General features: G+C 36.0%; 5 protein-coding genes across 11 annotated transcripts; 2 read left to right on the forward strand and 3 right to left on the reverse strand.

Annotated features, from left to right (window-relative positions):
* Positions 1-556: 556 nt before the first annotated feature.
* Positions 557-1,477, reverse strand: LOC126854000 (cytochrome c oxidase subunit 6A2, mitochondrial-like). The gene is made up of 3 exons (XM_050600314.1): positions 1,322-1,477; positions 876-1,030; positions 557-760 (listed from the first exon to the last, which is right to left on the reverse strand). The coding sequence occupies exons 1-3, from the start codon at positions 1,398-1,400 to the stop codon at positions 680-682; spliced, it is 315 nt and encodes a 104-aa protein (XP_050456271.1). The 5' UTR covers positions 1,401-1,477; the 3' UTR covers positions 557-679.
* Positions 1,478-1,567: 90 nt separating this feature from the next.
* On the forward strand, positions 1,568-5,763 carry LOC126853929 (peptidylprolyl isomerase domain and WD repeat-containing protein 1). Of its 2 annotated transcripts, XM_050600128.1 has the most exons (9): positions 1,568-1,786; positions 1,974-2,076; positions 2,161-2,357; positions 2,439-2,632; positions 2,697-3,034; positions 3,125-3,314; positions 3,417-3,992; positions 4,201-4,275; positions 5,473-5,763. In XM_050600128.1, exons 1-9 carry the CDS (start codon positions 1,693-1,695, stop codon positions 5,746-5,748), a joined length of 2,043 nt encoding a protein of 680 aa, XP_050456085.1. In that variant the 5' UTR covers positions 1,568-1,692; the 3' UTR covers positions 5,749-5,763. The 2 variants fall into 2 exon arrangements, with proteins under 2 accessions (XP_050456085.1, XP_050456086.1); XM_050600129.1 differs by lacking the exon at positions 5,473-5,763 and having other exon boundaries at positions 1,572-1,786; positions 4,201-4,376.
* Positions 4,495-5,028, reverse strand: LOC126854004 (mitochondrial pyruvate carrier 2-like). Its single transcript, XM_050600317.1, has 2 exons — positions 4,862-5,028; positions 4,495-4,782 (listed from the first exon to the last, which is right to left on the reverse strand). The coding sequence occupies exons 1-2, from the start codon at positions 4,959-4,961 to the stop codon at positions 4,613-4,615; spliced, it is 270 nt and encodes an 89-aa protein (XP_050456274.1). The 5' UTR covers positions 4,962-5,028; the 3' UTR covers positions 4,495-4,612.
* Positions 5,764-5,873: 110 nt separating the features above from the next.
* LOC126853943 (uncharacterized) lies at positions 5,874-24,608 on the reverse strand. 6 transcript variants are annotated; one of them, XR_007688044.1, is made up of 9 exons: positions 23,652-24,608; positions 22,342-22,554; positions 21,850-22,081; positions 14,546-14,760; positions 11,825-11,988; positions 9,662-9,753; positions 8,742-8,934; positions 6,823-8,323; positions 5,874-6,689 (listed from the first exon to the last, which is right to left on the reverse strand). XR_007688044.1 is itself a non-coding variant. In XM_050600163.1 (9 exons), exons 2-9 carry the CDS (start codon positions 23,867-23,869, stop codon positions 8,094-8,096), a joined length of 1,557 nt encoding a protein of 518 aa, XP_050456120.1. In that variant the 5' UTR covers positions 23,870-24,065; positions 24,209-24,608; the 3' UTR covers positions 5,874-8,093. The 6 variants fall into 6 exon arrangements, 3 of the variants coding, with proteins under 3 accessions (XP_050456120.1, XP_050456118.1, XP_050456121.1); XR_007688043.1 differs by having other exon boundaries at positions 5,874-6,692; XR_007688045.1 differs by having other exon boundaries at positions 5,874-6,370; positions 6,452-8,323.
* On the forward strand, positions 16,050-17,097 carry LOC126853999 (voltage-dependent anion-selective channel protein 2-like). Its single transcript, XM_050600313.1, has 2 exons — positions 16,050-16,211; positions 16,852-17,097. Exons 1-2 carry the CDS (start codon positions 16,050-16,052, stop codon positions 17,095-17,097), a joined length of 408 nt encoding a protein of 135 aa, XP_050456270.1.
* Positions 24,609-26,355: the final 1,747 nt, after the last annotated feature.

The following is a 26,355-nucleotide window of genomic DNA, read 5'->3' on the forward strand; positions in this document are numbered from 1 at the left end:
AAAGTAATATATATAGCATTAGTTATGTTAACAGTACATATATAAATAGTTCCTAAAACAAATATTAACTGTATTAATGTTTATTTTTAAAAATCCAGTATCTATTTCAATTTTTGATATCATTATACGAGATTTGACAAACTTGAAAGAAATCTTATAGTATTGTTTTAAAAATTACCTTCATTATCTATGAATTGTAAGACTTTGTAAGATATAAGATAATTTTTATACTTTCATACATATATATAAAAAGGAAAAATATATATTTATATATTTAATGCTGTTATCATTAATTCAACTTACATATTGAGAATATAGACTCGTATACATATAATACTAGTAAAAATACAATCCCTTCCAGATTTATTCCCTCTTAGTTACAAGTTCTCTTCGACTAGTCTAAAATTAATAAAATACATTAATAAATAATTTTTCTGAGCGATAAAACAATTTTAAAATATGTAATATACAGCAATAATGATTTGTGCAGTAGTTATATCAAATTAATTGTATTAATTATATAGGAAAATGTTATAACATGTAAAAAAAATATAAATATTGTATCTCTACTAATTTATTGATTCAATCGTTCATTTGATAATACAATGTAGGATACATATTATAGAGAATGCTCATATTAGCGTAACCATTATAAGTACAAACTAAACAGAATCATCCTCTATTCTTCATACCCTTCAGGTAGAGGATTTACTTTGGGATTATGGAAAAGTGTATGATTACCATCACCCCATGGGAATTTCTGTAAACAAAAGAATAATAAAAGATTACTCAATACTTAAATTTTAAAAATATGTTTATCTTCCACATTTACATACAATCAAAATGATATTGATGCATAACTTATTGATATATACCTTGGTTCTTATCCTCATATGATCATATGGAATAAATTCCGGACGTTCTTCATCGTGATGAGCCTGATGATTCAAATAACAATTCAACATAGCCAGACCTATCGCTGGAAAGCCTACGAAGAGCGAAATCCTCTTCCACAACAGTTGTGTCTGTTCTGTATAGTACATATGCACAAGCATTACTGTTATGTAATGTTTGCCGATAATTTATTTCAAGATGCGATATATTTTCCGCGGAAAATACGATGCATTACCGTAATGTTATTCAAGTACAAAGCGTCACATCATAGAGAAGATCTTAATTAACAATATTTAACAAAAATATTCTACTGTAAAAGACAGTATCGTCGAGTATGTCATATTCTGTGCAATTACAAAAATTTCGGTTTTCAAACGCGCGCATATAAAATATTATATTATTAGCACAATAATTCACTTGTATTTACCTGAACTGGCATGTTCGTGACTGGCAGATGTCGCATATTTTCTCGAAAAGGTACGAACGGCTCTCATCCAAGAAGCCATTTTTGCACTTCTGCTAAGCTCCAATGCTGCACTACATGCTACTTTCTCTGGATATCATATGGGTGATAAACACGATAGAGCGTGTTCGGAAATCTTACTTGTGGAATAAACCTGCGCTTAACTGACCAATCAGGACAAAAGATTTTTTTGTTCAACAAGTAGGATTTTCGAACAATCTTGTCCAATCAATCAAAATGTCAGCTGAAGAGTTTGTAGCATAAATATTTGTGAAAACATAAGTGGTTGTATTTATTTATTAATAAAATTGGAAATATTTTAATTTATATGCATAATGAGTGGCAAGCGTGAACACGAAGAAAATGATACGGAAGATGACTGGATTGGACCATTACCTTCGGAAGCTGCACCGCAAAAAAAGCAACGAGGTTAAAATCAAAAAAATTTTTGTAATTCACATTTAATGAATAAAAATAAATATAATGTTTTCCTATTTCAACTTTGTGCAATTTTTAATTTTATTTTTATTTTTATTTGACATTTAGTAATAAGTAAAAAAATCTCTATTCTTATTTATGTGTATTTTTGTTTAAATATTTTTAATTTTTTTTACAGTTTTAGAATATGAACAGGTATACATAGATAACTTGCCATGTTGCGAATGTTATGAGAAGTCTTATATGCACAGGGATGTCATTACTCATATTTTGGTAACAAAGTTAGTATTTTATATAAATAATAAAATAATGTGTGTATAGTTTTTGCTTTCTGGAAAATCTGTTATTGGAATATATCAATACAGGACAAACTTTGTGATAACGGCCAGTTGCGATGGACATGTAAAATTTTGGAAAAAGCAAGAGGAATTGATAGAGTTTGTAAAGCATTTTCGAGCACATCTAATGCCAATACAATCAATGTCTACTAGTTGCAATGGAGTTCATATGTGCTCAGTCAGTATTGATAAAACTATAAAAATCTTTGATGTCATCAATTTTGGTAAGTTTAAAAATATATTATTTTTATTTAGAATGTTTATAGAAAATTTTTAATTTATTATATTTATGTTTGATTTTTAAGATATGATAAATATGATAAAATTGGACTTTGTGCCACTCTGTGTTGAATGGGTATACTCAGCTGGCGATGCCATATCCGCTGTGGCAGTATCTTCGCAAGAATCAAATAAAATATACATCTACGATGGTCAGGGAACAAATACACCCTTACATGTATTTGAGAAACTACACACTAAACCTGTCGTCATTATGAAAGTAAGATTTATTGAGTTTGTTGTGAAAAAGGGATAAATTGATTAATATATCTTTTTTTTTACAGTATAATTCTGTATACGAGACATGCATTTCCATTGATAAAGCAGGAATATTGGAGTATTGGACAGGTCCAAAGATGAAGTACAAGTTTCCCAAATGCACATCGTTTGAATCGAAGTTGGACACCGATCTGTTTGAGTTTGCTAAAAACAAGACTTACCCGTGTGGCTTAGCGATATCACCTGATGGCAAACGATTTGCATCCCTCAGTGGAGATAGAAAGGTTAGGGTTTTTAATTTCCAGACAGGCAAACTATACAGGATATTTGACGAGACACTTCAAAGATTTAGCGAATTGCAACAAACCATGCAACAACTTCCAAACATGGAGTTTGGACGCAGGTGAAATGCTTGCACTTTCTATGGTTCACTAAATTTTCTGAATTGCTTCTTCATTTTGCTTACATTAATTTCTATTATTACACATTGCAGAATGGCAGTCGAAAGAGAATTGGATAAAACTGAGACGAATCTAGGAAATATCATTTTTGACGAATCTGGTTATATTATTTTATATCCTACAATGCTGGGCGTTAAAATGGTGAATCTTTACACAAATCGTTGTATCAAAATCATGGGAAAGCCAGAAAACATACGACCAATGCAGCTGGCATTATTCCAGGTATTATTTAGGGTATTATAGTATTTAATAAGTCTTATAATTGAAGCGCGGAAAAACGACATTGAATTGATACTTGATTCATGATATACGAATGATGTGTAGGGAAAAGCGAGAAAGACAACTGCTGCGTTAACCGTTGAAATGGAGGCTTCTGAAAATCCCACAATGGAAATGAACCGTCCTGATCCGACGTTGTTTTGCACAGCTCATAAGAAAAATCGATTCTACATGTTCACGAGGCGAGAGCCAGAGGATACAAAGAGCCAAGAATGTGATCGAGATGTTTTTAATGAGAAACCCTCCAAAGAAGATATTATATCTTCGACGGAAGCGACGAATATGCAGAAAATATATGACACTGCGATTCTTCATACTGCGCTCGGCGACATCCATGTGAATCTTTTCGGCAAGGACGTCCCTAAGACGGTGGAAAATTTCTGCGTGCACGCGAAGAACGGCTATTTCAATGGTCATATATTCCATAGAGTTATCAAGGGTTTCATGATACAGACGGGCGATCCCACTGGAACCGGTACTGGCGGTGAGAGCATATGGGGAGGTGAGTTCGAGGATGAGTTTAAACCAAACTTGAAGCACGACAGACCGTACACTTTAAGTATGGCTAACGCGGGACCGAATACGAATGGTAGCCAGTTTTTCATCACGCTGACACCGACGGTGAGTACACATTCTTTGAATGAAATTTTTTGAATATAAATTGAAATTATGTAGTTTCTATAAGGTACTTCATAGTGCGAATATATACAGAGTGTCATAACACCCTGTATATGTGCATATATATATATATATATATATATATATATATATATATATATATATATATATATACATATATTTATTTATTTATTTCATTCGCTTTTTATAGCCCTGGTTAGATAACAAACATACTGTATTCGGCCGGGTTCACAAAGGAATGGAAGTCGTGCAAAATATCAGTCAGGTAAAGACGAATCCTAAGACTGACAAGCCTTACGATGATATACGAATAGTTAGCGTAACTGTAAAATAACTTTATAAAATAAAGATCGACGATTATACACACGTTTTTCTACAAAATGTATATCGATACGATAATTTCACGATTTCCATCTGTATCGGCATCTCAATCCTGTCTCTTTCACTTATTTTCTCTCATTTGATATAATAATCCTCTGATGAAATTATATGCCCCCGTGCCGCAAGTGAACAAGTTAACGCTAAACAGGTTATAATTCTTGGGTATTATTACCAGCGAATATCTAAAAGTGTGCAGATACGGACGAGTTAAGAGAGAGTAATTAAATTGATAATTGATAAAATTCATACCTAGACCATATAGCGCCTGTAATCATAAGACTCGCAGTGTGATTGAGAGAGATCGTGTCCGCAGGTCGATTAATGTCTCCTATGCCCGCTATTACCAGACCCCATTTAAACGTCGGTGCCCAGAAAAATACAGTAGTTGGTCCTGAGATATGAAACAACTTTTTTTTCTTTACAAAATATTTTCTTTTTAGGAAAATTTAAATTTTTAGATAGCGTTGTACCTGCAGGATGCAAAAACGTGGCGCGGAATTTTTCAGGCAGGATTGAAGCAATTCTCAACATTAATCTCTGATAAGCGCTAATTTTACCGGGCATTGCCATAATTCTGTGCGATTATCTTCCAAAAAAAGACGCGTTTCACAACGTAAATACTGTATAAAATGCTTCGTAAAAGAACTTTTATAAAAAGAGTTTGGAGCTAAAATTGACACATTTTAGTGTGTTATTGACACATTTGACTGCGGTATTTCTTGTATTAATTAAAAATGCGATAGATTGCTTTTCTATATTAAACTGCAATTTCACATCACGCGATGATGTTTCTTTTTTTTTTTTTTATCAAAAAAATTATCCGTCAGAAAGCACACCCAGATTTAATGTGCAATTAAATTTTCTAGTTGCTTTTACAATTAAGACAGGATAAAATGTCGGTTTTCATAAGAGACCTATCTTATAAAAAGAACTCAGAACCGAACGACATGGACGAACTGAAATATCTGATAAGCAAGATGGATTGTTGGTGCGAAACGTTTATTTAATTAAGAGAGAATGTGAGAAGAGAGAATTACTTTCCGTAATATAGCTAAAGTTTTGTCGTTGCAATATTTTGTAGCAAATCCTCCCCGTGCAATTCGCCACCACTTTCATGCAGCGTAATTCTACCTCCGAGGATCGAAGAAGTTTCTTGCGAGCCTCCGCCTCGGAGACCGCCTTGCATCCCGCCACCTCGATGCTGCCCGATAACACCTGGACCGTGTTGCCCGATAACACCTGGACCGTGTTGCCCCAGTCCTATCCCACTTTCGATACTGCCAGCAACGTGTCTCCTGGATCCGTTCTGTCCCCCTTGTATTTCGTCACCATATTATTTTTACCCATAACAAATTAAACAATTCGAGGAACATTTAAAAATAAATATATCTATTTGACTTTTCACGTTGCGATCATTTATCACTTTAGCGTAGATGACGATAATGGATAAGATGAAGGAAGAGAAATTTCTCTCTCGACAGAAAATTGAGGGAAAGAAAAAAATTTATTAAAAATCCATATAAAACATTCATTTTTCATCGATTTTAACAGAAATTGCGCGTACAGCCGATAAATTGTATTCAAAATATCGAATTTTCTTAGGTCTTAGAAAAACGAGCAACTACGTTGTTCATTTGTAAGGATAAATTTAATTTCGAGATTTTCCAGCACACGTAATTCCGATAGATTACATCTCTCGTAGTTACATGATATGTTCCCCCCCATATGTGATATCGATATTAAACAGATACCAGTTCAACGTAGATAAGTAACAGGTAGATCGTTCACATATTTTCAAATGCGAATTCCGTAGCTGAAATTTTTTTTTATATGTATAATTTCGCATCTCTCTCGCGCAACTCGGCAAAGCTGTCTCCTTATATAAACAAAACATCGCTTGCTTGGTCGGTTATGTTTGTTGATCCCACCTATATGCTCATTATATTTAAAACATTAGCGCGTGCACGCAAGAGTGTATCCTTAAATTACAATTAAACAGATAAGTCTTCAGATAAGTTCTTTTAAAAGTCCGAATAAGCTCACGATCAAAAGATTCGTACATCATAAAATTGTTGATGAAGCAATGGATCTGAAGACAGATTCTCTTTTCGAAAGAACTCTGCTACGAATTTCCGTTTTTTATGACATCTCTTCTGATTCTGTTAATCGAGTAAATTCGATTCAATTCCATCGCTAGACAGCCGTCAACGTAATGTGTATGTGTAAATTGGTGTTTCTATTACGATTAATCCTCTCGCGCATTTCAAATGGCAAAGCGATCGATTTTCTTGTTTACCACTGCTGTAATTATTAGAATTATTATTATTATTATTATATTAAACGATCGTATTATTACAAACATTAATCTAGATTATATCGGATATATATATGTAGCTTATTTATATACATTCGGAAGAGAAAATGAGCTTACGGTAATCTTCCAAGTAGACCGTTAGTACAGCACAAATACAAATGCAAAATGCGAGGAAATGCGAAGCTTTGCGAAATTTTTCTAAATGTCAGTTTCTCATCTCCCAATGCGATATTATACGCGCTGTTCTTCATCAATTTCTATTACTTAAATTTACAGGAAGAGATATAAAAGAGATATACTTGATGTATGATTAATGTTTGCAGATTTGAGTAGAGCTGGAAATAGTTTAAGTTTTTTTATCTATGTTTTTTTTCTTGATCATGAAAAAGCAATAAAAAGAAGAAAGAAAAATATATAAGAAAGTATATAATTATATTTTTAACAAATATATTATCTAGCATTTAAAATATTATACTTTTAAGACATTATACTATTAAACTATGCTTGTTTAATGTCAGTTCCTGTAGTTATATAAGCGCATAAGAAATCATCTTTAATCTTTATATTGGTAGTATAATATTGTTTATCATTTTTCTCTGCAAATTTCATAGAAATCGATCAAAAAGGACAGCGCGTAGCCTCCCCTTGTCAATGCCACGTGTATTACGATAAATCACATTTCCTCTCGTGATTGCGATAACTCAGCTGTCAGAATTCATGTATCTCACATATATAATTTTTATCGTATATCCCATTACTCATTGATGATTATTTCTCTCGTCCTGCTTATTCTATTCAGTGTCACATTGTCCTCGTAATGAATTGCAGCATTGCATAAAGCCGCACGCGAGATGACACAAACATCAAAATAGCCCTTGATGAAATATAATTATTCTCTATACGAAAGAAAGAGAGGGAGAGAGAAAAGTACGACGCAATACATACACATTAGCACTCTTTTATAAAATCATTATTCGCGCATGTAAATGTGCGTTTCGCAACAGAATTTCGCATTAGTCCTCTTTGCTTTAATAATCCGGCGCGTCACGTACGGACGTATAAAAAAAACTCACTTCGAAATTATATGATGAAGCGATACCTGTTTTATTTTCCTGCAAAAATCCGACAATTTTTTCGTCACGTATCGCGCGAACTTCTCTGTACTACAATTGGCAGGCTACGAGAGCCTGCTCGATATTTCTGCTTCGCGCTGCCGATTCGGCTTTTATCAGATACGCTTCTCGTTTACGTGAGCACGATCGACAAGATTTGTCGTAGATAGCGCACGTTTTTTTTTCTCGGGCCGATTGAGTCGACAATCGCTCGACGAGATATCCGGTTATCTGGCGAAATCATCATCTTCGCCGTGCGCGAAGGCATGAGGTACGTTAGAGAACGAAGAGGTTCTCGCAGCTCTTGGTTTTCCTCTTGAAGCCGAGTAGATGCTTCAGGATACGCCTGCGGTGCTTGCTCCGACGGTGCCTGGTCGCTTGATCCCGCTGCGGATTCAGTTTGATCTGCGCCAGAATGCCGACCAAGAGCTCGTCTACGTGATGGGCCAGACCCGACGAGGTCTCGATGAATTTGCAGCCGCAGTTGTTCGCCAGCCGGCGACCGACTATCGGCAGAAATCAAGGGCTCGAGAATGTGCATGCGATTGAAATTTTCACAGATTTTTTCCTGTATCTTTTTTACACGTTATCATATTTTAATTTTACAAAATTTTATTACCTCATCGAGATTTGTTAAATATTGCTTTTTCTTCGTCGCTTATTTCAATCAATCTTAATGCAATAATAAAATTATGTAATATAATCGATAAAAGATTTTTATTAATCATTAATGCACAATTGATAAGAAATTTTTATTAAAATTATCCTGCCAAAAAAATGCTATAAATATTCTTTTTTGCTTCTCGCTTTAATGAGAATTTTCTTTTAACTGAAAATTTGATCGACTCTCGGGACTTCATTAAAATAGTTCGTACATAGTAATTGCGTTGGAAAATATGCACGAATATTCATCTACATACTCACCCACTGACGGAACTTCCCGCTTTCTTTCGAGGTCGACCTTATTACCGACCAAAATAACACCGTGAGTAGCCATGTAATCGCTCTTCCACAAATAGAGCAATGTTTCTTCGGCGGCTTTAAAGCTCCTTCTGTCCACTACCGAATACACAACCACGTACACGTCCGGATTGTAGGTCGAACAAAAGGTCTCGACCTCAGAAAGATGAAAGGAAAAATGGAAAAACTCGGCAGAAAACGTCGATTATCGGGCGATGCGTTGGAGAGAACAGATTCGACAAATAGCTTTTATTTTTTTCGCGCAAATAAATTGCTGTGGCACGACGACGCAATATTGCACAATAAATGGAATAAGAATATATATTTCAACGATAAAAAAAATAATTTATATTTCAATAAAATTTGCGCGTGTGTTTCTGACTAATCCTTTATGGCGGTGTACAGTTTACACGCTTTTTGTTTTATATGAAGCTTATACATTTCATATCATATATTACATATCATGTATCCACGCGGAAACCTTTTCCCGATTCATCTTGATAAATCCAGACAAATAATTCACATGCTTCCTCTTCCGTGTTATTGATTTTCTATCGAATCTATTCATTCTTCTCAACAGATAAAGAATAACACCTACGTTTCTCCGATCTTTTTCTTTCATCTACGCCTATTATCACGCGTACAGTTTCTATCGAGATGTGTATCTTGGGATTTTTTCACGTGTTGACATTTAATTAGCGACGATAAAAGAAATTCTAGGTGGGTATCGTGTTATAAGTCTATTTACGAGCCGTTAAAACATCAAATAAAAATTTCGCTCAATGCAATGTATTTACGTAGCTTTGATCGCCCGATAATAGCCCGATTATTTCTAACAAAACTTCTTTACACATGCAGAAAAACATTGCATCTGTTATACTCACTGACATTTCCGCGGCGGGATGATCGATGATTTCCAATTCCGTTTCTTGACCGTCGAGCATCACGGAGACGCTTTTCTGCCCGTATTCCTCGTCTGAAAATCGCGTAATTAAAATTCGCGATGCCATCCGATTATTAATCGCGAGCGTGCACGCGTCGGTGATATTCCCACAAGTAAATAAATATTATTCATAGATGGAACACGATTAATATATCACTCCGACAATTAAATTGAGGAACAATAATGTCTCCGTTACGCGGGTCTCTTCTCTCGACGATCATATTTCACTATCTCTCACACCATTACGCCAATTAGGCTTAATTCTTCATTATGTTATACGACGTGGCCGAGGAGAAATCTACACGAATGTTTATCTGATCAAACGGATTTAATTGCGTTTAAAACGGTGATAAAATTAATTCTACAATTTAATCGATTAATCGTTTATTCTCTCGCGAGCGATTACAATTCAAGACGAATCTGTATCCGTCAAAGAGAATTATCTTAGAGAAGAGAAAGATGCATCTCATTCGTAATATATGAAATATCGATTACGCTCCCTCAGCGGAACGATAGTTTCAGTGCAAAATCGATACGACGAGGGGTCAACTTTGAAAGCTCTCGCGAATAGCCGCCGGCCGGTGCTCGTAACGCGAGTCCATAAGTTTGTACAGTTTCAATAAAATCAGCGCTGAAAGCCATCATGGGAATGACCACCACGCTGGCGGAAATATCGATGGAAAATATATTGCCCACATACGCGATCGAAGGACACGAAATAAGGAAAGCGGAAAAGTAGCCGAGTCATTCTTTTTTCGGGTCAACGACGAATCGCTTATCCGTCTGTTATCTCGTCATTTTCACTCAAAGTACAATGGTGTGTTATCAAACACACCAAGCTGCATATTCTCGATATTCTCGTTTAAGATTGATGTCGAAAGATCTCATTGATGCAAAATGTTATTTTCTTCCGGATGAAGTGTGAAAGGGTATTCCGCTCCAACAGATAAAAGGAGCTTATTATCATAGAGGATCTATTTAAGAGATGAAAAAGGCGCATCGCGACGCGAATTTTAATTAAGCATTGAAGTTTATGTTTTGTATCGTGAGTCGAGTTTCACGAACAAGGAGAAGCATAAACGTGGCGTGAATGCACCAATGAACGATTCATTACAAGGGAAATTGTTTCCAAAATCGAATAGTTCGGACAAATTAATTAGTCTGAGGGGACTTCGTTAAACTCTGCCTTATTGTTTATTGTTATATATTGAAAGTTGCGCGAGATATGATCGAAATTCGTTCTCTCGGATAAATACCGAATCATACAATATACATATTTACTACGAATCGTCGATCAACAAAAGGAATGTTATACGAGGCCGTTTATTGTACACGCGACAATCTGAAAGGCGAATAGAAACTGCGCTAGAATAGAAAAGATTAATGCGATGCGATTTGACTTTACTAAAATAATTTTAGCGGAGCAGTAAAGCTATTTATGGAGAATAATTTGTCGACAATATAATCGAGTAATTACTTTGATGCAATTAAAATATTTGAAGAAAAATATGTTACATGTAAATATATCGGATATAACTGTCAACACGTTTTGCATCGGATTAATTAATTCTCATCAAATCTCGGAAAAGCGTGTACAATTTTGCGAATAATCACGTTCTTTCTCGCGCGCGCGCGAGAAAGAGAGACAAGGATAGAGAGAGAGAGAGAGAGAGAGAGAGAGAGAGAGAGACAGAAGGAAGAGAGAGATGTTATAATTATATTAAATGCAAAATAACCGTTGCAATGATCTGTTGAACGCAGAGGTTCCGGAAAGAGAGGAGCTCTATCCGGGTGAGTATTGGAACTCTTTCCGAGGTAGAAACGCGGAGACGACATCAATTTCCTCCTCGGCGACGAGTGCGACACGGCACGCAATTTGCAATTGAAAAGAGACCCTCTGTCCCTTGACGAAGAGAACGTATAATAGCCATTTCTCCCGACAAAATTGCGTGGATTTTAATGGCGCAAATGACTCTTTTCGAGAGAACGTTTTAGAAGTGCCTGATCCACGGTGCGTCGCTGCTACGCGCAATTAATCAATTCCAGTACCGAAATTAGAGATCTGCGGAGGGTGAATATTCTACTATAGTTTGAATATTTTTACCGAGGGAAGCATCATAAGCGCAAATGTATTCGCTCGTAGTGAATTGTGCAGTGAGAGCGGTTTTTCCGACTTCCGACGCGCCCAGCATGCCTACTTTGTAAGTCGTCACCCGTTCATTGCCGGCTTCCTCCCCCGTTTCCATGTCGGAGAGCTGCGAGGCCGAACTGAAAGGAAAGAAAAAAAAGAGGAATGAAATCTAAAGGAGGTAGATTACGTACGCGGAATTAATACACGGATATATTCAGGATCGCGCCCTTGTGGAAGTGGCAATTTTATTTATGCCCCATCATAATCGTGCGCGATTACGCGATACGTCATTTCTCGTCCGGTCATTACCCGAGATGTACACACGCGGTCCAAATAGCCTCTTCGTTAAAGCAACAAATGACGATAATTTTATTCTCATGCATTAATCATATATGTATAATTCCAACAATTTTTATTAAGGTCGATGCGGTTATTATTGCTATAATGCATGATGTCAAGCGATTTTATTTTTCACGATTTTATAAAAATATGATTCTGCGAAAATATGATATTTTTACTTCACGAAGGAAAACGCGCCAGGAAAGATTACACGTCATCTTTATAAAGTTAAAGTAAACTTTTCCGCGACCATCACTCTGCTCCATATATTCAGAAGTCTAATAATAATCTTCCATTATTATCGTCATTACCAGAATATCTTTCTAACTTCCTTTATATATATATATATATATATATATATATATATATATATATATATATATACTTAACATTTTATATTTAACATTGAATAAAAATGCTTTGAGATGTGTGTGTGTGTGTGTGTGTGTGTGGTGTATGTTTGAAATAGAAAACGGTAAAGAGACAAGTGACAAAAAAGATGCGTTTAGAACAAACTGATCTGTAAAATGAGAATTTTATAAGACAAAAAATGCTACGAAACGCGATCGCAAAGCTGCGCGTTGCGATAACAACGCTAGAAATTTTCTATCTTTCTTTAAATTGTCGGGCTTTTTTATAGACAGGAAAATTTACGAGACAGCTTGTGCGCCTCGTGATCGAAATTATTCGCCACAGCTGCACAGATATACGTATGTATCGCACCCTCGAGTCTGTCTCGTTCTCTGCGAAGCCGAGATTTTTCTCATTAAAGAAGCACTTTCCAAGATTGCGCATCATGTCGCGCACGATTGTCGCTGCTACTTTTCGTCGTATGTACGAAAAAGAACGTTTTTGGGAGATTTGATGTGGAAAATCGCGTCGGTGAATTAAAAGAAGAGAAAAGATAAGAGACAACCAGCGTAATAAGCGTAGGGTCGAGAGCGAGTCTTTAATTTCCTTTAAAACTACGCTCGATGACTGCTGTGATCGAGGGTGACTTTCTTTACGACGGTAATCCTCCCGACATCCTTGACGCGAACGTGTAATTACCCGCGGGCAATTAGGGCGTCCTTAAGTGTTCGCGGAATCGCGAATTACACGAAGTTTGCTCTCACACGGGAGAGTTGATGGGTGAATCGAGCAGTTGCTGATAAACCGAGGAGAGATACGATGCGCCCGAATATGATCTACTCGACCCAAGGAAGCGTAAATAGCCGTTCGGGAAGGTTGGAGCGAAACTCTCTCTCCGATGTAGTTTCCGGCAGTTACTGGTGGTAAATTTAGATTTAGCATGTGTCAACCTCCCGTCAAAGGAAAGCCGTACTTTCGCGTAGTTTCTGATTTACACAATCAACATTCTCCGGCTTATCAAGTAAATTTGAATTAAATTTTTTGTGTCAATAAAAATATCTGCCATATATATATATATATATATATATATATATATATATATATATATGCTATCTTTGTTTATTTATTATTAACTTTTTATGAAAAAAAAAAATTCTTTTTATATTCTTTGACATGCACGCCTATGTGTATGATATTCTCGAGAAGATAACTAATTAAAATAAATTAAAAATCGTTTATATCACATATTATCTCACAAAAAACTCATGTTTTATGTATTTACGTAAAGCCATGCAAGGGGAAACATTGAACGTATTTGTTTTGTTTTCTAAATCGACGACGTTGCAACGAAGCCCTCGAGGAGGAAAATAAACATCCCAGCCGAGCCCAGAGAGATAAAAATGCGGAGGAGGAAATGCACGTGTACCACGTGGAAGATTATTTTGCAGCATGTCCTTCTTCGCAGTCGCATGCATTATACTTTTATACATTATATTTATATGCGGTAACCATAGAGACGAAAATATCCAATTATAATTCAGTCATTGAAGTTTAGTCTTATAGCTACGTTAATTCTCTATTCGTACAATTCTCATTATTATTTTTCAAATAATATTATAAAAGAGAATATAATTATTTTTGTACACGCACAATCATCATGCTCTCCTCTTGACAGCTGCAAGTTATAAGCATCGCGAATGTAATAAAACTAACTACATAAACACTTTTATTGTAATTTCATCATAATTACAATATAAAAGAGAGAGAGAGAGAGAGAGAGAGAGAGAGAGAGAAAGAGAAAAAATGTGCATTTTTTTTTTATTTGTGAAACTTTTGAAATTACATAAACTGTTATTGTTTTTATTGAAGAGCTTTACTTTCGAAGTAATTCTAGTAATTTCAACAGAAGTTGAAATGTGGCAGAAAACGGACCGATGTTATGAAGGAAAATTATCCCTTTCTCTTTTACCTTGCATAACAATATTCAGTTTCCGTATTTCTCACCTGAGCAGTCTGCTCTCCCGAGTGCTACTACAACTGGTGGACGAAGTAACGCTGTTAATGCTCCTGCTGCGTCGCGTCTTTAATGAATCGCCCAAGTTGAAAACCCCATTCGCCGTTATGGAGAAGGATCGTAGCCTGTAATATTCCACCCCGTCTTCAGTCTCGCCCTCCTCGCCACCCGTTGCGTTGCTGCGTTTCGTATCGGCCAGCATTGGCTGTAACAAGCAACAATTACGTGGGATCAATTCACTTAATTTTTTTCTAGCATGTACGGATATCTATTTTATATCGATTATTGCGGAAGCAACACGCGCAAACTCTTGAAAAATTAAAAGTTATTGCAAATTGGAAGAAAATTATCGCTCATTCTTTAGTGATACTTTTTAATTTCACACTTTTTATTAAGTATAATATTACACCGTTAAAAAATATGTTTATATTTACATTTTAAAGGATGTATTTGAAAAATAATTTGATGCATTGCACAAGGGAAATAAATACTTTTGCCAAACGTACGTCATCGACAAACTGTATGATACATGCGATTCTCCGATGCATTTGATTAAATTAAATTAAAACAACGTAATGTAAATCGAGGTATAAAGCTGTGTAAATTGCGCTGAATGGACTCGCGCCATCGGTATACACCGATCATTTGTCGTCCTTGCGAAGCGAGGTGAAAAAAACGACGAAAATACGCATCAGATCCTCCGTATTAGGGTCAGAGCGAATCCTAACGCATTCGCTAATCGATGCAAACCTTGTCAAGTGACATCATCTATCGCATCATTCAGGGTTTAGCTCATGTATATGTATGCACTTACACGAACGCGTATCACGCGGTTCGAATGTTCCTCGATCCGCATTCATCGATAGTTCGAACCGATAGTGCCTCACTTCCTTCTTCGATCAAGTTCACTTCATTATTCTGATGACTTTGGCAGTAAAGCGTGAAAAAAGCATCGACCCCGTTTCTCTATAAAAGTCGCGGAATTAATCGGTCTACTTCTACTCGAGTCCCATTCGAACCCGCGACAAGCAATTGACATTGACCATGTTTTCGTCATGTCGAGGAATTCTCGTGTATGTCGTCAGTTTGAATTACATCAGAGCTCCAATCTGCTGAGTCTCAGCTTATCCAACAGGACTAAAACGTACGTTCTAAAAAAAAAAAAAAAAAAAAAAAAAAACTCGAGATGACTAGATTGGTTATCCCGATTCATAGATGGAATATCAAATCAAAAGAATTGCATAATAAAATACGCTGTCTGCATTAATCTTGAACAATTAATAAATTAAAAGTAACAATTTTAGAGATTTTGAGGAGTTAAATATTTGAATAATTATGTATAATTGCGCTGTATTAAGAAAAAAAGATAGAGAGAAAAATCTTTTATAATTATACATTTTGTAATAATATATTCTATTAATATCAGAGAAAAAAAAAAAGTAAATTCTACAGAAGCAAGAAAATAATTTATTTCACGATATTCCTGAATTCGTGATGGAGGTACCAAGTTTCGCTGATCTCGGGAAAAACGCAAGGGATGTCTTCAAGACGGCCTATCATCAAGGCAAGGGCCTTATCAAGCTCAATGTCAAGACCACATCCGCCAAAAGATTTCAAATAATGAGTGACACAACTTTGAATTTTGAGGCATCAAAGGTAAGACTGACATTTTATATAAAAATTGTTATCGAAGATTGCATTATCCGTGTCCGTATTTTTTAAATTAAACTTTACAAAATAATGAATTTCTTGCCATAAAAACAGATTTGATCTATATATTATTGCATGATAATATAATATTGTTTTATATATTTGCTTATAATTTCGTCGATTGTTCATAAAAATGATGTGCTGAGCGCGTATTCTGTGAAAAATTTTGCAAGAAAATGTAGCTGACAAAACTCAACTATTTCATTTATGCAGCAATATTTGCTTTTAATTATATATCGGATTATACGAGCAATATTACGCGCGTATATGACTGAGTTCGAACACGTGGCGAGGCATTGCCCTAAAAGCGGAAAAAGCGATGGTTCTTCATTATCTTTATAATTTATATGCATTTAGTAATATTTTAATATTCATAAAATAGTTATTTTATCACAGCATTAATAGGTTCAATAAATGTCGTTTATATTTTGTTGCCTTTTAAATGGCGTATTGAAAATCGAATTGTAATAGTTTATTCAAATGATATATAATCCTCGAGTAATCTTGAAAACGGAATCGCTTGGGTGAGATGTAAGCGTTGAAGAGAAAATTAAATAATTTATTCAACAAGGCATTGATGGCACAGTTAAGCGGTTTAATGGAGACGAAGTATAAGGCGGACGCCGGAGCCCTATTGCTGAAATGGACAACTGAGGGCGTGCTTTTTCTGGGCTACGAGTTTAACGGTCTGCTAATGAAGGGTGTCGATTTACTCTCCGAGTGCGCTTACAATCCAGAGACAGCCGCGAAAAACGTGAAGGTCGGCTCGAAATTCGCCAACGAGAGGCTCAACGCACACTGCGAGATCTGTCAGTTTATACACTCTAATTAAATTTATATAATTAATTTTACGTGTTTATCAGAATTTTGCGATAGATTTTTTTTCTCGCTCTTTGAGGGGAGCAAATGTCAATGCTTGCTTCTGAGAAAGATTTAAAAATTAATTTTTTCATTGACAATATTTGTAAATTTGCCAGGCTTCTCTATGAAACACAGGCGGCAAAATTCGCAGAACAAACTCATTCTCTATTTATAAATTTTGCAAGGTAACAGCTTCGATTAGGTCGCTGTTTGAACGATGGATAAAGGGCTTTACATACTATGTTTATAGTCTCATCTATAAGGGATGGATGAAGAAGACTGATTAGATCGTGGTACCTTTTGAGACCGGTCTCTTTAAAAAAAATGTTACATAAAGTACCATCCCATTAAAAAAAAAAAGAATCTTTTGCACACATATTTTATATATATATATATACTATTATATTATGAAATAATATTAAGCATTTCCATTAATATTTAATTACTACCTGCTTCGTCATATACATAATATTGAGAGTATAAAAAATTATTAAAATATCGAGATACTTTTAAATGTACATCTTTTTCCCTTCCTTTGCACTTTTATTTTTACGGCACATGCACTTGATTTTTCTCTTATGTTTTTTGTAACGATAGATATATAGAATATATAATGTATAAAAAAGATCGCACATTGATCGGAACACTATTTCGCTCGCTTTTGTCCTCGGGTAATTTCACTTTCTCCCTCTGTTTCTTTTACCGCATATTTCCGCGATTGCATTTAAAAGAAAATTCAATAAACAATTTCTGTCGTATATTCAGTGTGTGCGTCGATAAACTCCTTTCTAACTAATATCACGCAGCGCGTTAAATATTTCAGTATTCTGAATGTTTACTAACAAACCGCGAATTTCCCGCAAAACACGAGTATTCAGAATAGCCATCGAAACAGTCATTTTTAGAAGTTTCGACAACTGCGAGATTGCATTTTATCGATATGATACAAAAACTTTCACGTCGAACTTCAAAGAGATAAAATAGATATTACAAATCTGTCGGGGCATACAAAGATCAGGATAAATTAAATTTTTCGCTATTCAAATAGAGGAAGGTTTACAAACAGCTTCAATGAAATAGAGAGAAATAATTTAATAAAAATCAACTTTTGACTTTTAAAATATACTTTTAAAATACCGTTTTTTTAATATATAATTTGCAGTGAAATAAAATAATTTTATATCTATATCTAAAAAATATCTCATCAATTTAAAAATTCAAAAATTATTAAATTTTGAAAATACATCGCGATAAGTATATATTATTTCTTAAATTTAAAAATTTTGTTGAGATGATAAAATAAATTCTTGACAACTAAGTTAGATGTACGAAGAATTTTAAAAGAAAATTAATTTTAAAAAAAAAAACTTTGAAGTAATAAGTTTGCGAATAATAAAATAAAAGCGAAAAATAGACCAATTTTATGTGATTTATTTTATCTACATCAGAGAATTCAGTAATCAAAAATAGCAAAATTACTTATCGAGATACTTTCTATGTATTTCCACAACATTTTGAATTTCCAAGTTGGGAACGTTTGCTTGTCAATTATGCGAGTAATTGCGTTAATATATCAAATGTCAAATCGTGCGAATTATCGAATTTTCAGCCAACGATCTAAATTCGGGTACCAGTTTGCTCGGGACAATGGTGGTGAAATGCAAGGATCTCCTCTTGGGCTGTCGAGCCGGCTACGACACAGCCCAGAACAAGATGACGAAGAATGACATCGGTCTGCTTTACGCTTGCCCCGATATTGATTTCCATTTTCGTTGTACTTGTATACCATACGAGTACGGGCTTTCTGTATGGTACAAAGGTAAACGGCGAGTCCGTAACACAATATTTATGCTTACGCAATTCTGCGAAAATCAACGTGCTCTGCCTTGTGTGCAAAAGCGGTGTGTCCAATGAAAAATAATATCTTTACGAGAGAGAACGCGAGGCAATTTTACTTTACTTTAATAATGCTCTCTTTTACTAACCGCCTCTTATTTTACATTTACCTCTTATTTTACACTTATTTTATGCAGTCGCGCATCGTCGACGAGCAGAACCGTTAGATTACCTCTCGCGTGCTAAGTAATGGGGGTTAAACGTGCCTCGTTCAAGGGACTGTAATGAGATTCCTTTGTTCCGCATTCAGATAGGCGGAATATGGTCGTGTAATACCAATCATTTAGCATATGTCGTATATTACGTTAACGTTATCAATATCCTCGGTCGAGCAAGGGTGATAATTAGTGACATTAGTGTAAAAGGGAGGAGAGGTTTATCATGTGATAAAGACGTGTAGCAATGCTCGTAATATTATTATGACACTATTATGTTCGTGCAAAAAAAACATGTAGCATTACACGTGAGCAATCTTGTTTAAAATTGTAGATTAAAAAATCAAATTAATTTCTCTTAAATGGAATCAGAGTGTATTATCAAAAGTGGGAAATAATCACTGATGATCTTGATTATAAGCAGCATTGTAAATTGATGAATTCTCATGGAAAGGATCAGTTAGTAATAGCGACTATTTTAATCAATGATAATTTAAAAATGTGTCATATATAAAATTATAGAGCTATAAATTTTGTTAAAGAAACATTCGATTTTTTGACAAAAAAATCTGGTCATCAATTTTTATGAGTTTGTCACATTTTAAAAATAAAAATTAACATAACATATATATAATTCTGAATTGAAATACGATACGTATTTTTCATCCCAGATTTGTGTGGACGCTTCTTTCAAAAAATAGCAATCCAAAAAAAAAATAGAAAATGTTTTAAAGGCTAGTATTACTAACTTTTCAGTAATAATTTCTTTTTTATTAATAAGTCGAATATAAAACAGGCAGGAGCAAAGTGTGAACACTTTTTTACTCAAGATTAGTGAATATCTCATAAAATTTTCATCTTCAATAAAATCTGTGTCATTGCTTTAATCAGTGTCATTTATACTGGTTTAAGAGAGATCATTTGACAAATCTAGCTGCTTAAACACCGTCGCGAAAATTATGACGTGTCATAAAATGTAATGTCTATAATCTTAATCTATGATATATATATATATATATATATATATATATATATATATATATATGTATACATATTCGTGAATCCTCTTCTTTCCACCAATCGCGATTATTTGTTTCATTCTTTAGTGAACCCTGACTTGGATGTCGCGATCAATGGTATATTGGCCAAACGAGGCGACGTGCAAAAATGGACCATCGGCGCCGGGGCGAAATGTAAAATCGACAACTGCTCGACTTTGCGATTTAAATTCAACACTGATTTACAATTGGCCACGAGTCTTTTGCAGAAGCTAAACGACGGAGTCGCGTTAATCCTTTCATTCAACATCGATTGCGCGAACATTGCCAGAGGCGGACACAGAGTCGGATTGGCACTCAACGTTGAAGCTTAAAATCCTTGGCAAATATTGCGCAGCAGACCATCTTATATTGTCTCTACGTGACATCCGTCGCCACAAAATTCAACGACTAGACGTAGGGATATATAACCGTATCTTTATTTTATATAAGGATTGTATATTATATTAAAAAATCGATAAAACAAGGGGTTTTCTCTCGAAAGGTATAACAAATAAATTCCTTTCTTTTTTTAAATTTAATTTAAAATCAAGTTTATTCGTTACGTGAAACCTGCGATAATTACAAATTCGCGTTGACGATATTCAATTTCAAATCTGACAGTTGAAATGGTCCACCAACAGTTTCCAGTAATAAAAAAATTAGAGAATGCATTAAAGGATCTATAATTTGTGACAAAATTCAAGATAAAATTCCGTTTGTAACTGTATGTGTCTTTGTATTCTAAAAGTACGTGTATATTCTAATATAGGGTAAAACCGGGTACTTTTATTTTTCCGAAATAAATGCTACGATCTTTGGCTAACTCGTGTTATTAGTTATAGATTGATTATTTCCAAAAAATCTTATTATTCTTGGTAATCGAATATTATTTTTCTAGTCTTATTTATGACTAACGGTCAGCAAAAATTTTTAACTCTGATTTTTTTTATAGGAAGAAAAAATCCAAAAAAGTACTCGGTTTTACTCTATTTTCCCCTATATTTTATTATATACCTATGCATATATATTTTAATTCTACAAAAATATTTTTCTATCGCAAAATTATAATTCAAACGCTGCCTCAAGTTTTGCGGCATGAATTATAGATTCTTTAAACCAGGCTTGATCAGCAACGCGGAACTAATGGCAGTTTCTCACGATAACGGCCTATACATCGCGTTCATTGCGTCGCTTCGCGATTTTTCATCTCGCATTCTGCGAGACTGAAATTTGAGAAGAATGACAACTGCGACATTTCCATCGCTATTGTGTCGCCATACCATTTTACAGCCCGACGCATTCGATTTGATTTTTGTCTGTACACGAGCGAAGCTCTGTCGTCGCGTCGTCATAGAACAACGAAGCCTTTCGGAGCAACATTTTGATCTATCGTGGCTACAATGGCCGAGGAAATTAATTCAATTTCACACGCGTTATCGATCTGCCTACTGTTAAAGCTCATTGTGCGCGTACCGTTTGTCTGCCAACCGCGCGCGAATCTCTCCGCAGATCGTAAATTATTTTCACGTCGCAAGATAGTCATTATGCGAAACACGGGAGGGGGTCTTTTTTCAGAGAAAATTTTTCAGATTCCCCTTTCTTTATATTACGTTTCTTCGAATATACACTTACCCTGTGCCGTGGAACCGCCGGCATGCTGCTGGTCCTGTTGCGATACTGGCTGGACCCGCGAATTCCGGCCGCCGAACCGGAAGGACTCGTCGGACTGGGTCCGCTCGGACTCGCGTTCGCGCTCAAATGCGACGAGGACGATACGGCGCCGGGACTTAAAGCCGGTGTCCTGGTGGGGCTTCTGGCCGATGGCGACAGGTGACCCCAGGGACCGGCTTCCGCTTGCAGAAATCTAGACGAACGAAAATAGAATATTCCACATATGATACATGACGCGACACAGACGCGTTATCGTAAATTTTTTCTCCGATTAATTTATATTCGTCGCTCAAGCTGCGAGACGAGATCTAGCGCGAGTCGCGGAAATACTGGCGATACCGGAGCTTTCAGCGCCGGTGTGGACAGATTGATTACCGAACGAACGACGTCGGATTTACGGGTTTACGTAATGATCAAAAGATTAATCAATCACTTTTACGAGGAAACAACGACCTATGCAAATCCGGCGTGGGTCTGGCAACCGCGATGCTCGAGCTTCTGCGTCTGGAGGGGATCGGCGATTTTAATCCATCCGTGCAGCTGTGACCCTGAGATCCGGACAATGTGGTGCGATGCAGACGGACCTCCACCTCGCTGCTTCGCCTCTGGACAGTCCTCTTGCTCCATCGTCGATTTTTCGCGTCCACGCTTGTGCCGTCTAACTTTCTACGAAGGTAGTGATGCGGTTTGAAATTTCGAATTTGCAGATGTAACGTTCGATCTAATTTGGATAATTCCTTTTTTAATTTAAGGAGCTATGCAAATTAAATCGAACAAGTTATATCTGCAAATTCGAAATAGATTCTATTTTTATCACATTTCTATCGATTTTTTGGATACTAAGTTGAGTACTGCTACTTTGTTTCGATTTTCTATTAAACTGAGAGTCGATTGATTTGTTAAGCAGGGAGGTAGCGTTGGAATGGCATTCGCGACAACATCTAATGCGATTGCGAGAATCCCAAATGGCTTCAGCCAATGCCAAAGACTTCCCACGCGCGTTCGTTATATGCCGCGAACTCGATACGACGCGAGCGCAACAGCCCGAATAATCCTTTAATTTGAGAAATGTAATTTCGAGAGAAACTTGCAGTCGAGTTCTTTCTCCGATTGTGTGTTAGCAAATAGTGCTGCATTATTGCCTTTTTCTAAAATTGTTGAAATTTTGTATGTTCGTCTGCCAAAACATTTATTGAGACAATCCAATCCGTTACTTTTTCGAAGCATTGTTGTTTTACAATAACAGCGTACACTAAGATGTACGCTAAGTAAAGGATAAACTAAAATTATTTCTTGCTTAATTTGATAATATTATCTATAGCATCGATTATGATTTAATCGCATTATATCGATTCAATCAATGTCCCCGTGTACCTCTATTTATAGTTAATTAATTATACTGAAACAATCGATGGGACATGAAATTCTATGTTTAGTAGTTGATCAAGTTTCCTTTCTCCCTTTCACACACAAGTTTCAGCAAAGATGTTTTAATATCGTTTGTCCTGTTAATTAAAAATCAATTTATAAAGATTCAGGCTTTCTATTAAATAATTTATTAATTTTCTTTCATTGTTTAATTAGTATACAATTTAATATCGCTCTTCTTCGAAGTATACTTTGATATAAAGACTATAATATTTGAAATTTTGTTACTATCTTTTTTTTTTCACAACACGATTTCAAGGATATTTTCCAATTTCTAAATACTAATACTTAGATAAGTTTCGCGCGTAATTATACATTATTGCATTGTTAATTACTTCGGTATAAGCTTGTTCTCGAGCATGCTGGGTAAGTCGTCACCTTCCTCGGTAAGTGCCGCGAAGAAATCTTGAAACTTGTCTGGGAAGTTACTCGGCGGGCAAACGTTCATAGAAATGCATTCGGAAAGGTCCGGGGAAACTTTCTCGACGATCTCATGATGATCCGTCACCGTGGACGTTGCCATACAGCCACTAGAAACTTCGCAAGTCGTCATAGATCGTTGGCGACTCTCTTATCGTTCGATCCGCTACGTCTTTCCCTCCATTCGCGTACACCTCACGTGGTCCTTCGTCAAAACTTAGCGTCGCTCGGCTAAGAAAGAATTAATAAATTCATCGATCATGGATTAATCCCAAACGTGATTACACAGTTTCCACGATTTTTTCGAAGTTTATATAGAAAGAAGACAGCTGAAATATAATTTTTATTTAAACAGTGAGTTAAAGAAGCGCGCGCGCACACTATTTATAACATAATACATTTAAGCACGAAACGAATTCAGCACGATTAGAATAAAATGCAAAGTAGCCGCTTTTGATAACGATACAAACACCCCTTTCACTCTCATTTAATTATTCGACGATAAGGTATCGCCGCTCCGGAGATCGCGACGTGATCTCTACGATCCAAGTGCATTATCGTCCTCGTTAAAACGGATAATTCGCGCCACGAGGCAACGTGTCGGGATGCAACGGATGAACTTCTGGGATGCAGCCCTTTTTTCGCGACGAGGCCCTGGCGAAAACTAAAGCTCGCATGGTTGTTGCACGTCGTTCTGGCTCCGGCACCTCTTGTTGGACTTGCGCAAGCGTGATTCACCCTAAAACTCGCCCGAGAACGGGTGGATTCGCGGTAATGTCGTAAAAGTGATCTCCCGCTCGTTCGCTACAGTCACCGCAATCGTCATGGAGCGCTGAAATGAAAGGATGCTTTGTATAATAATTTGAAAACCCGACAGAGAAGAGAGAAAAAAAAAGAGAAAAATAGAGACAGAAGTAAACGAGCTTGCTACAAAAAGGTTTTAATCCCGATTTTGTAAAAATTTCTCTTCTCGTAACGAAAAGAAAAATGTTGATGTAATTTTATTACATTAATTTAAAAAATGTAAAATTTTTTATTTAAACCTCGTGTACGAGAAATATGATATATTGATACGTACGTAGAATGATAATTTTCCGAGCTTTATTGAAGAGAACGCGATAATGAGATTGCTCGAGATTATCTTCCTTCCGATTAGAATCGCGCGAAATTACTTCGGGTTTATGTCACGTGAATGAGAAAGAACATGAGGAGTAATTTCATCTACCTGAAACTCGTTTAGGGAACGTGTGCTGATAGAAAAATCGAAGAATAAAGCCCAAAGAGTGCGTTGGGGAAATTCAAAAGAAAGAGAGAGAGAGAAGCAATTTTCTTTCTAACAGATGATCCGATGTAATTTAAGCGACGATAATAAAAAAAAACGAGAGAGAAGTAGAAAGAAATTGAGATTGAATATCTTAACCCGATTAGAAACGTTTTCTCAACTTCCGATCGCGCCAACTTATCGGATATCTGTTCGCGGAAGGGGATTTCTTTTTCATGACTTTTATAAAGATTCGCCGCTCAATTTCATCCGAATGAATCCGTGCTTGATCCGTTAATAACATTCTCGAATCTGAAATTGTAAGTTGACAAAAAAGAAATATTCGCCATATTCCTCTTTGCAAAATATCTTGTAAAGAGCTTACGATACGCTTTGCATTTATTAAAAAGCTCATTTAGTTGCGTCGTGAAAGGATCCGGAAGGGGAAAAGTAATTGAAGGTTCTTGGAAACAAGGAGCTTCGCCCGGTTGTCTTATGTTAATCGAGATCTCGTGTCTTCTTTAAAGTAATTCGAGCGACTTGTATGAATACGTGCATTGCATGCAAAGGACTGATAAATGATCCCAAAGTAAATCCACGAATATCCGCGGGACTCCGTCGACGTAGAGTTTCATCTTGATATGGGTCGAGAGCTCTCTCTTTTCCTCGTGTTATTAATCAGTAGTACAACGCGAGAGCGTCTCGTTTTTATATTGAAAATTTTTCGCGCAATATTGTAAAAGATATGCGAAACGTCTCTTTCGCCAAATTATTCTACTCGGGATTAATTTTAATGAAAATATGTCTCTCGCTTTTGGCTCGCGGCTCATCTGCTTTCTGCGTCAAAGTAAATTCCAGTGTGCGTCTCTAACATTCGAATAGAATCAATTGACACGCAATCCAACGCCATATGGCGTGTAATCTCGAGGATTTGACAGATCGATTGTTCGCGTAATGCGCTATGCTATATCGCGGGTATGGCGATAAAAGGCTATTCTCCATCCTGGCGGGAAACACGGAGAAGTTGGATGTTACAATCTGTAATAATTCACAGATATTTCTTACATCTAACAAGCGAGTTTGATATTAATGTTAGATATTAATTATCTATGAGCGAACTATTATGCGGGCAATAGCAAGCGGTGTCGATAGTTTCCTGAATTCTCTAAAGAGAGCTCGAGTTACGGAATTAATTAGCTTACGGAACATGTTTAACGCTGCAGAGGTTTCGTACATGTCCTCGGTGCTTTAACGTTAGACATATAAAGTAACCGATACTCGATACTCAAAACCGTGGTCATAAAAGCGACAAGGCGCAAGGTAGCCTTGCAAAGTAATTTTTGATCGTAATTGCACGG

The sequence above is a fragment of the Cataglyphis hispanica genome, chromosome 13 (assembly GCF_021464435.1).
Source record: "Cataglyphis hispanica isolate Lineage 1 chromosome 13, ULB_Chis1_1.0, whole genome shotgun sequence".
NCBI lineage: Eukaryota > Metazoa > Arthropoda > Insecta > Hymenoptera > Formicidae > Cataglyphis > Cataglyphis hispanica.

Bases quoted from the DNA above. Each gene is read 5' to 3' on its own strand.
- LOC126854000 (XM_050600314.1), bottom strand. From the start codon at position 1,400: ATGGCTTCTTGGATGAGAGCCGTTCGTACCTTTTCGAGAAAATATGCG. The intron at 1,031-1,321 runs GTAAATACAAGT...TGTACTATACAG, and splicing joins TCACGAACATGCCAGTTCAG to AACAGACACAACTGTTGTGG. The intron at 761-875 runs GTATATATCAAT...TTTTGTTTACAG, and splicing joins ATATGAGGATAAGAACCAAG to AAATTCCCATGGGGTGATGG.
- LOC126853929 (XM_050600128.1), top strand. From the start codon at position 1,693: ATGAGTGGCAAGCGTGAACACGAAGAAAATGATACGGAAGATGACTGG. The intron at 1,787-1,973 runs GTTAAAATCAAA...TTTTTTTTACAG, and splicing joins ACCGCAAAAAAAGCAACGAG to TTTTAGAATATGAACAGGTA. The intron at 4,276-5,472 runs GTAAAGACGAAT...AATATTTTGTAG, and splicing joins TCGTGCAAAATATCAGTCAG to CAAATCCTCCCCGTGCAATT.
- LOC126854004 (XM_050600317.1), bottom strand. From the start codon at position 4,961: ATGGCAATGCCCGGTAAAATTAGCGCTTATCAGAGATTAATGTTGAGA. The intron at 4,783-4,861 runs GTACAACGCTAT...TTCATATCTCAG, and splicing joins CACGTTTTTGCATCCTGCAG to GACCAACTACTGTATTTTTC.
- LOC126853999 (XM_050600313.1), top strand. From the start codon at position 16,050: ATGGAGGTACCAAGTTTCGCTGATCTCGGGAAAAACGCAAGGGATGTC. The intron at 16,212-16,851 runs GTAAGACTGACA...TTGATGGCACAG, and splicing joins TGAATTTTGAGGCATCAAAG to TTAAGCGGTTTAATGGAGAC.
- LOC126853943 (XM_050600163.1), bottom strand. From the start codon at position 23,869: ATGACGACTTGCGAAGTTTCTAGTGGCTGTATGGCAACGTCCACGGTG. The intron at 22,082-22,341 runs GTCGTTGTTTCC...TCGTTCGTCTAG, and splicing joins CCCACGCCGGATTTGCATAG to ATTTCTGCAAGCGGAAGCCG. The intron at 14,761-21,849 runs GTAAGTGTATAT...TGCTTGTTACAG, and splicing joins CGGCGGTTCCACGGCACAGG to CCAATGCTGGCCGATACGAA.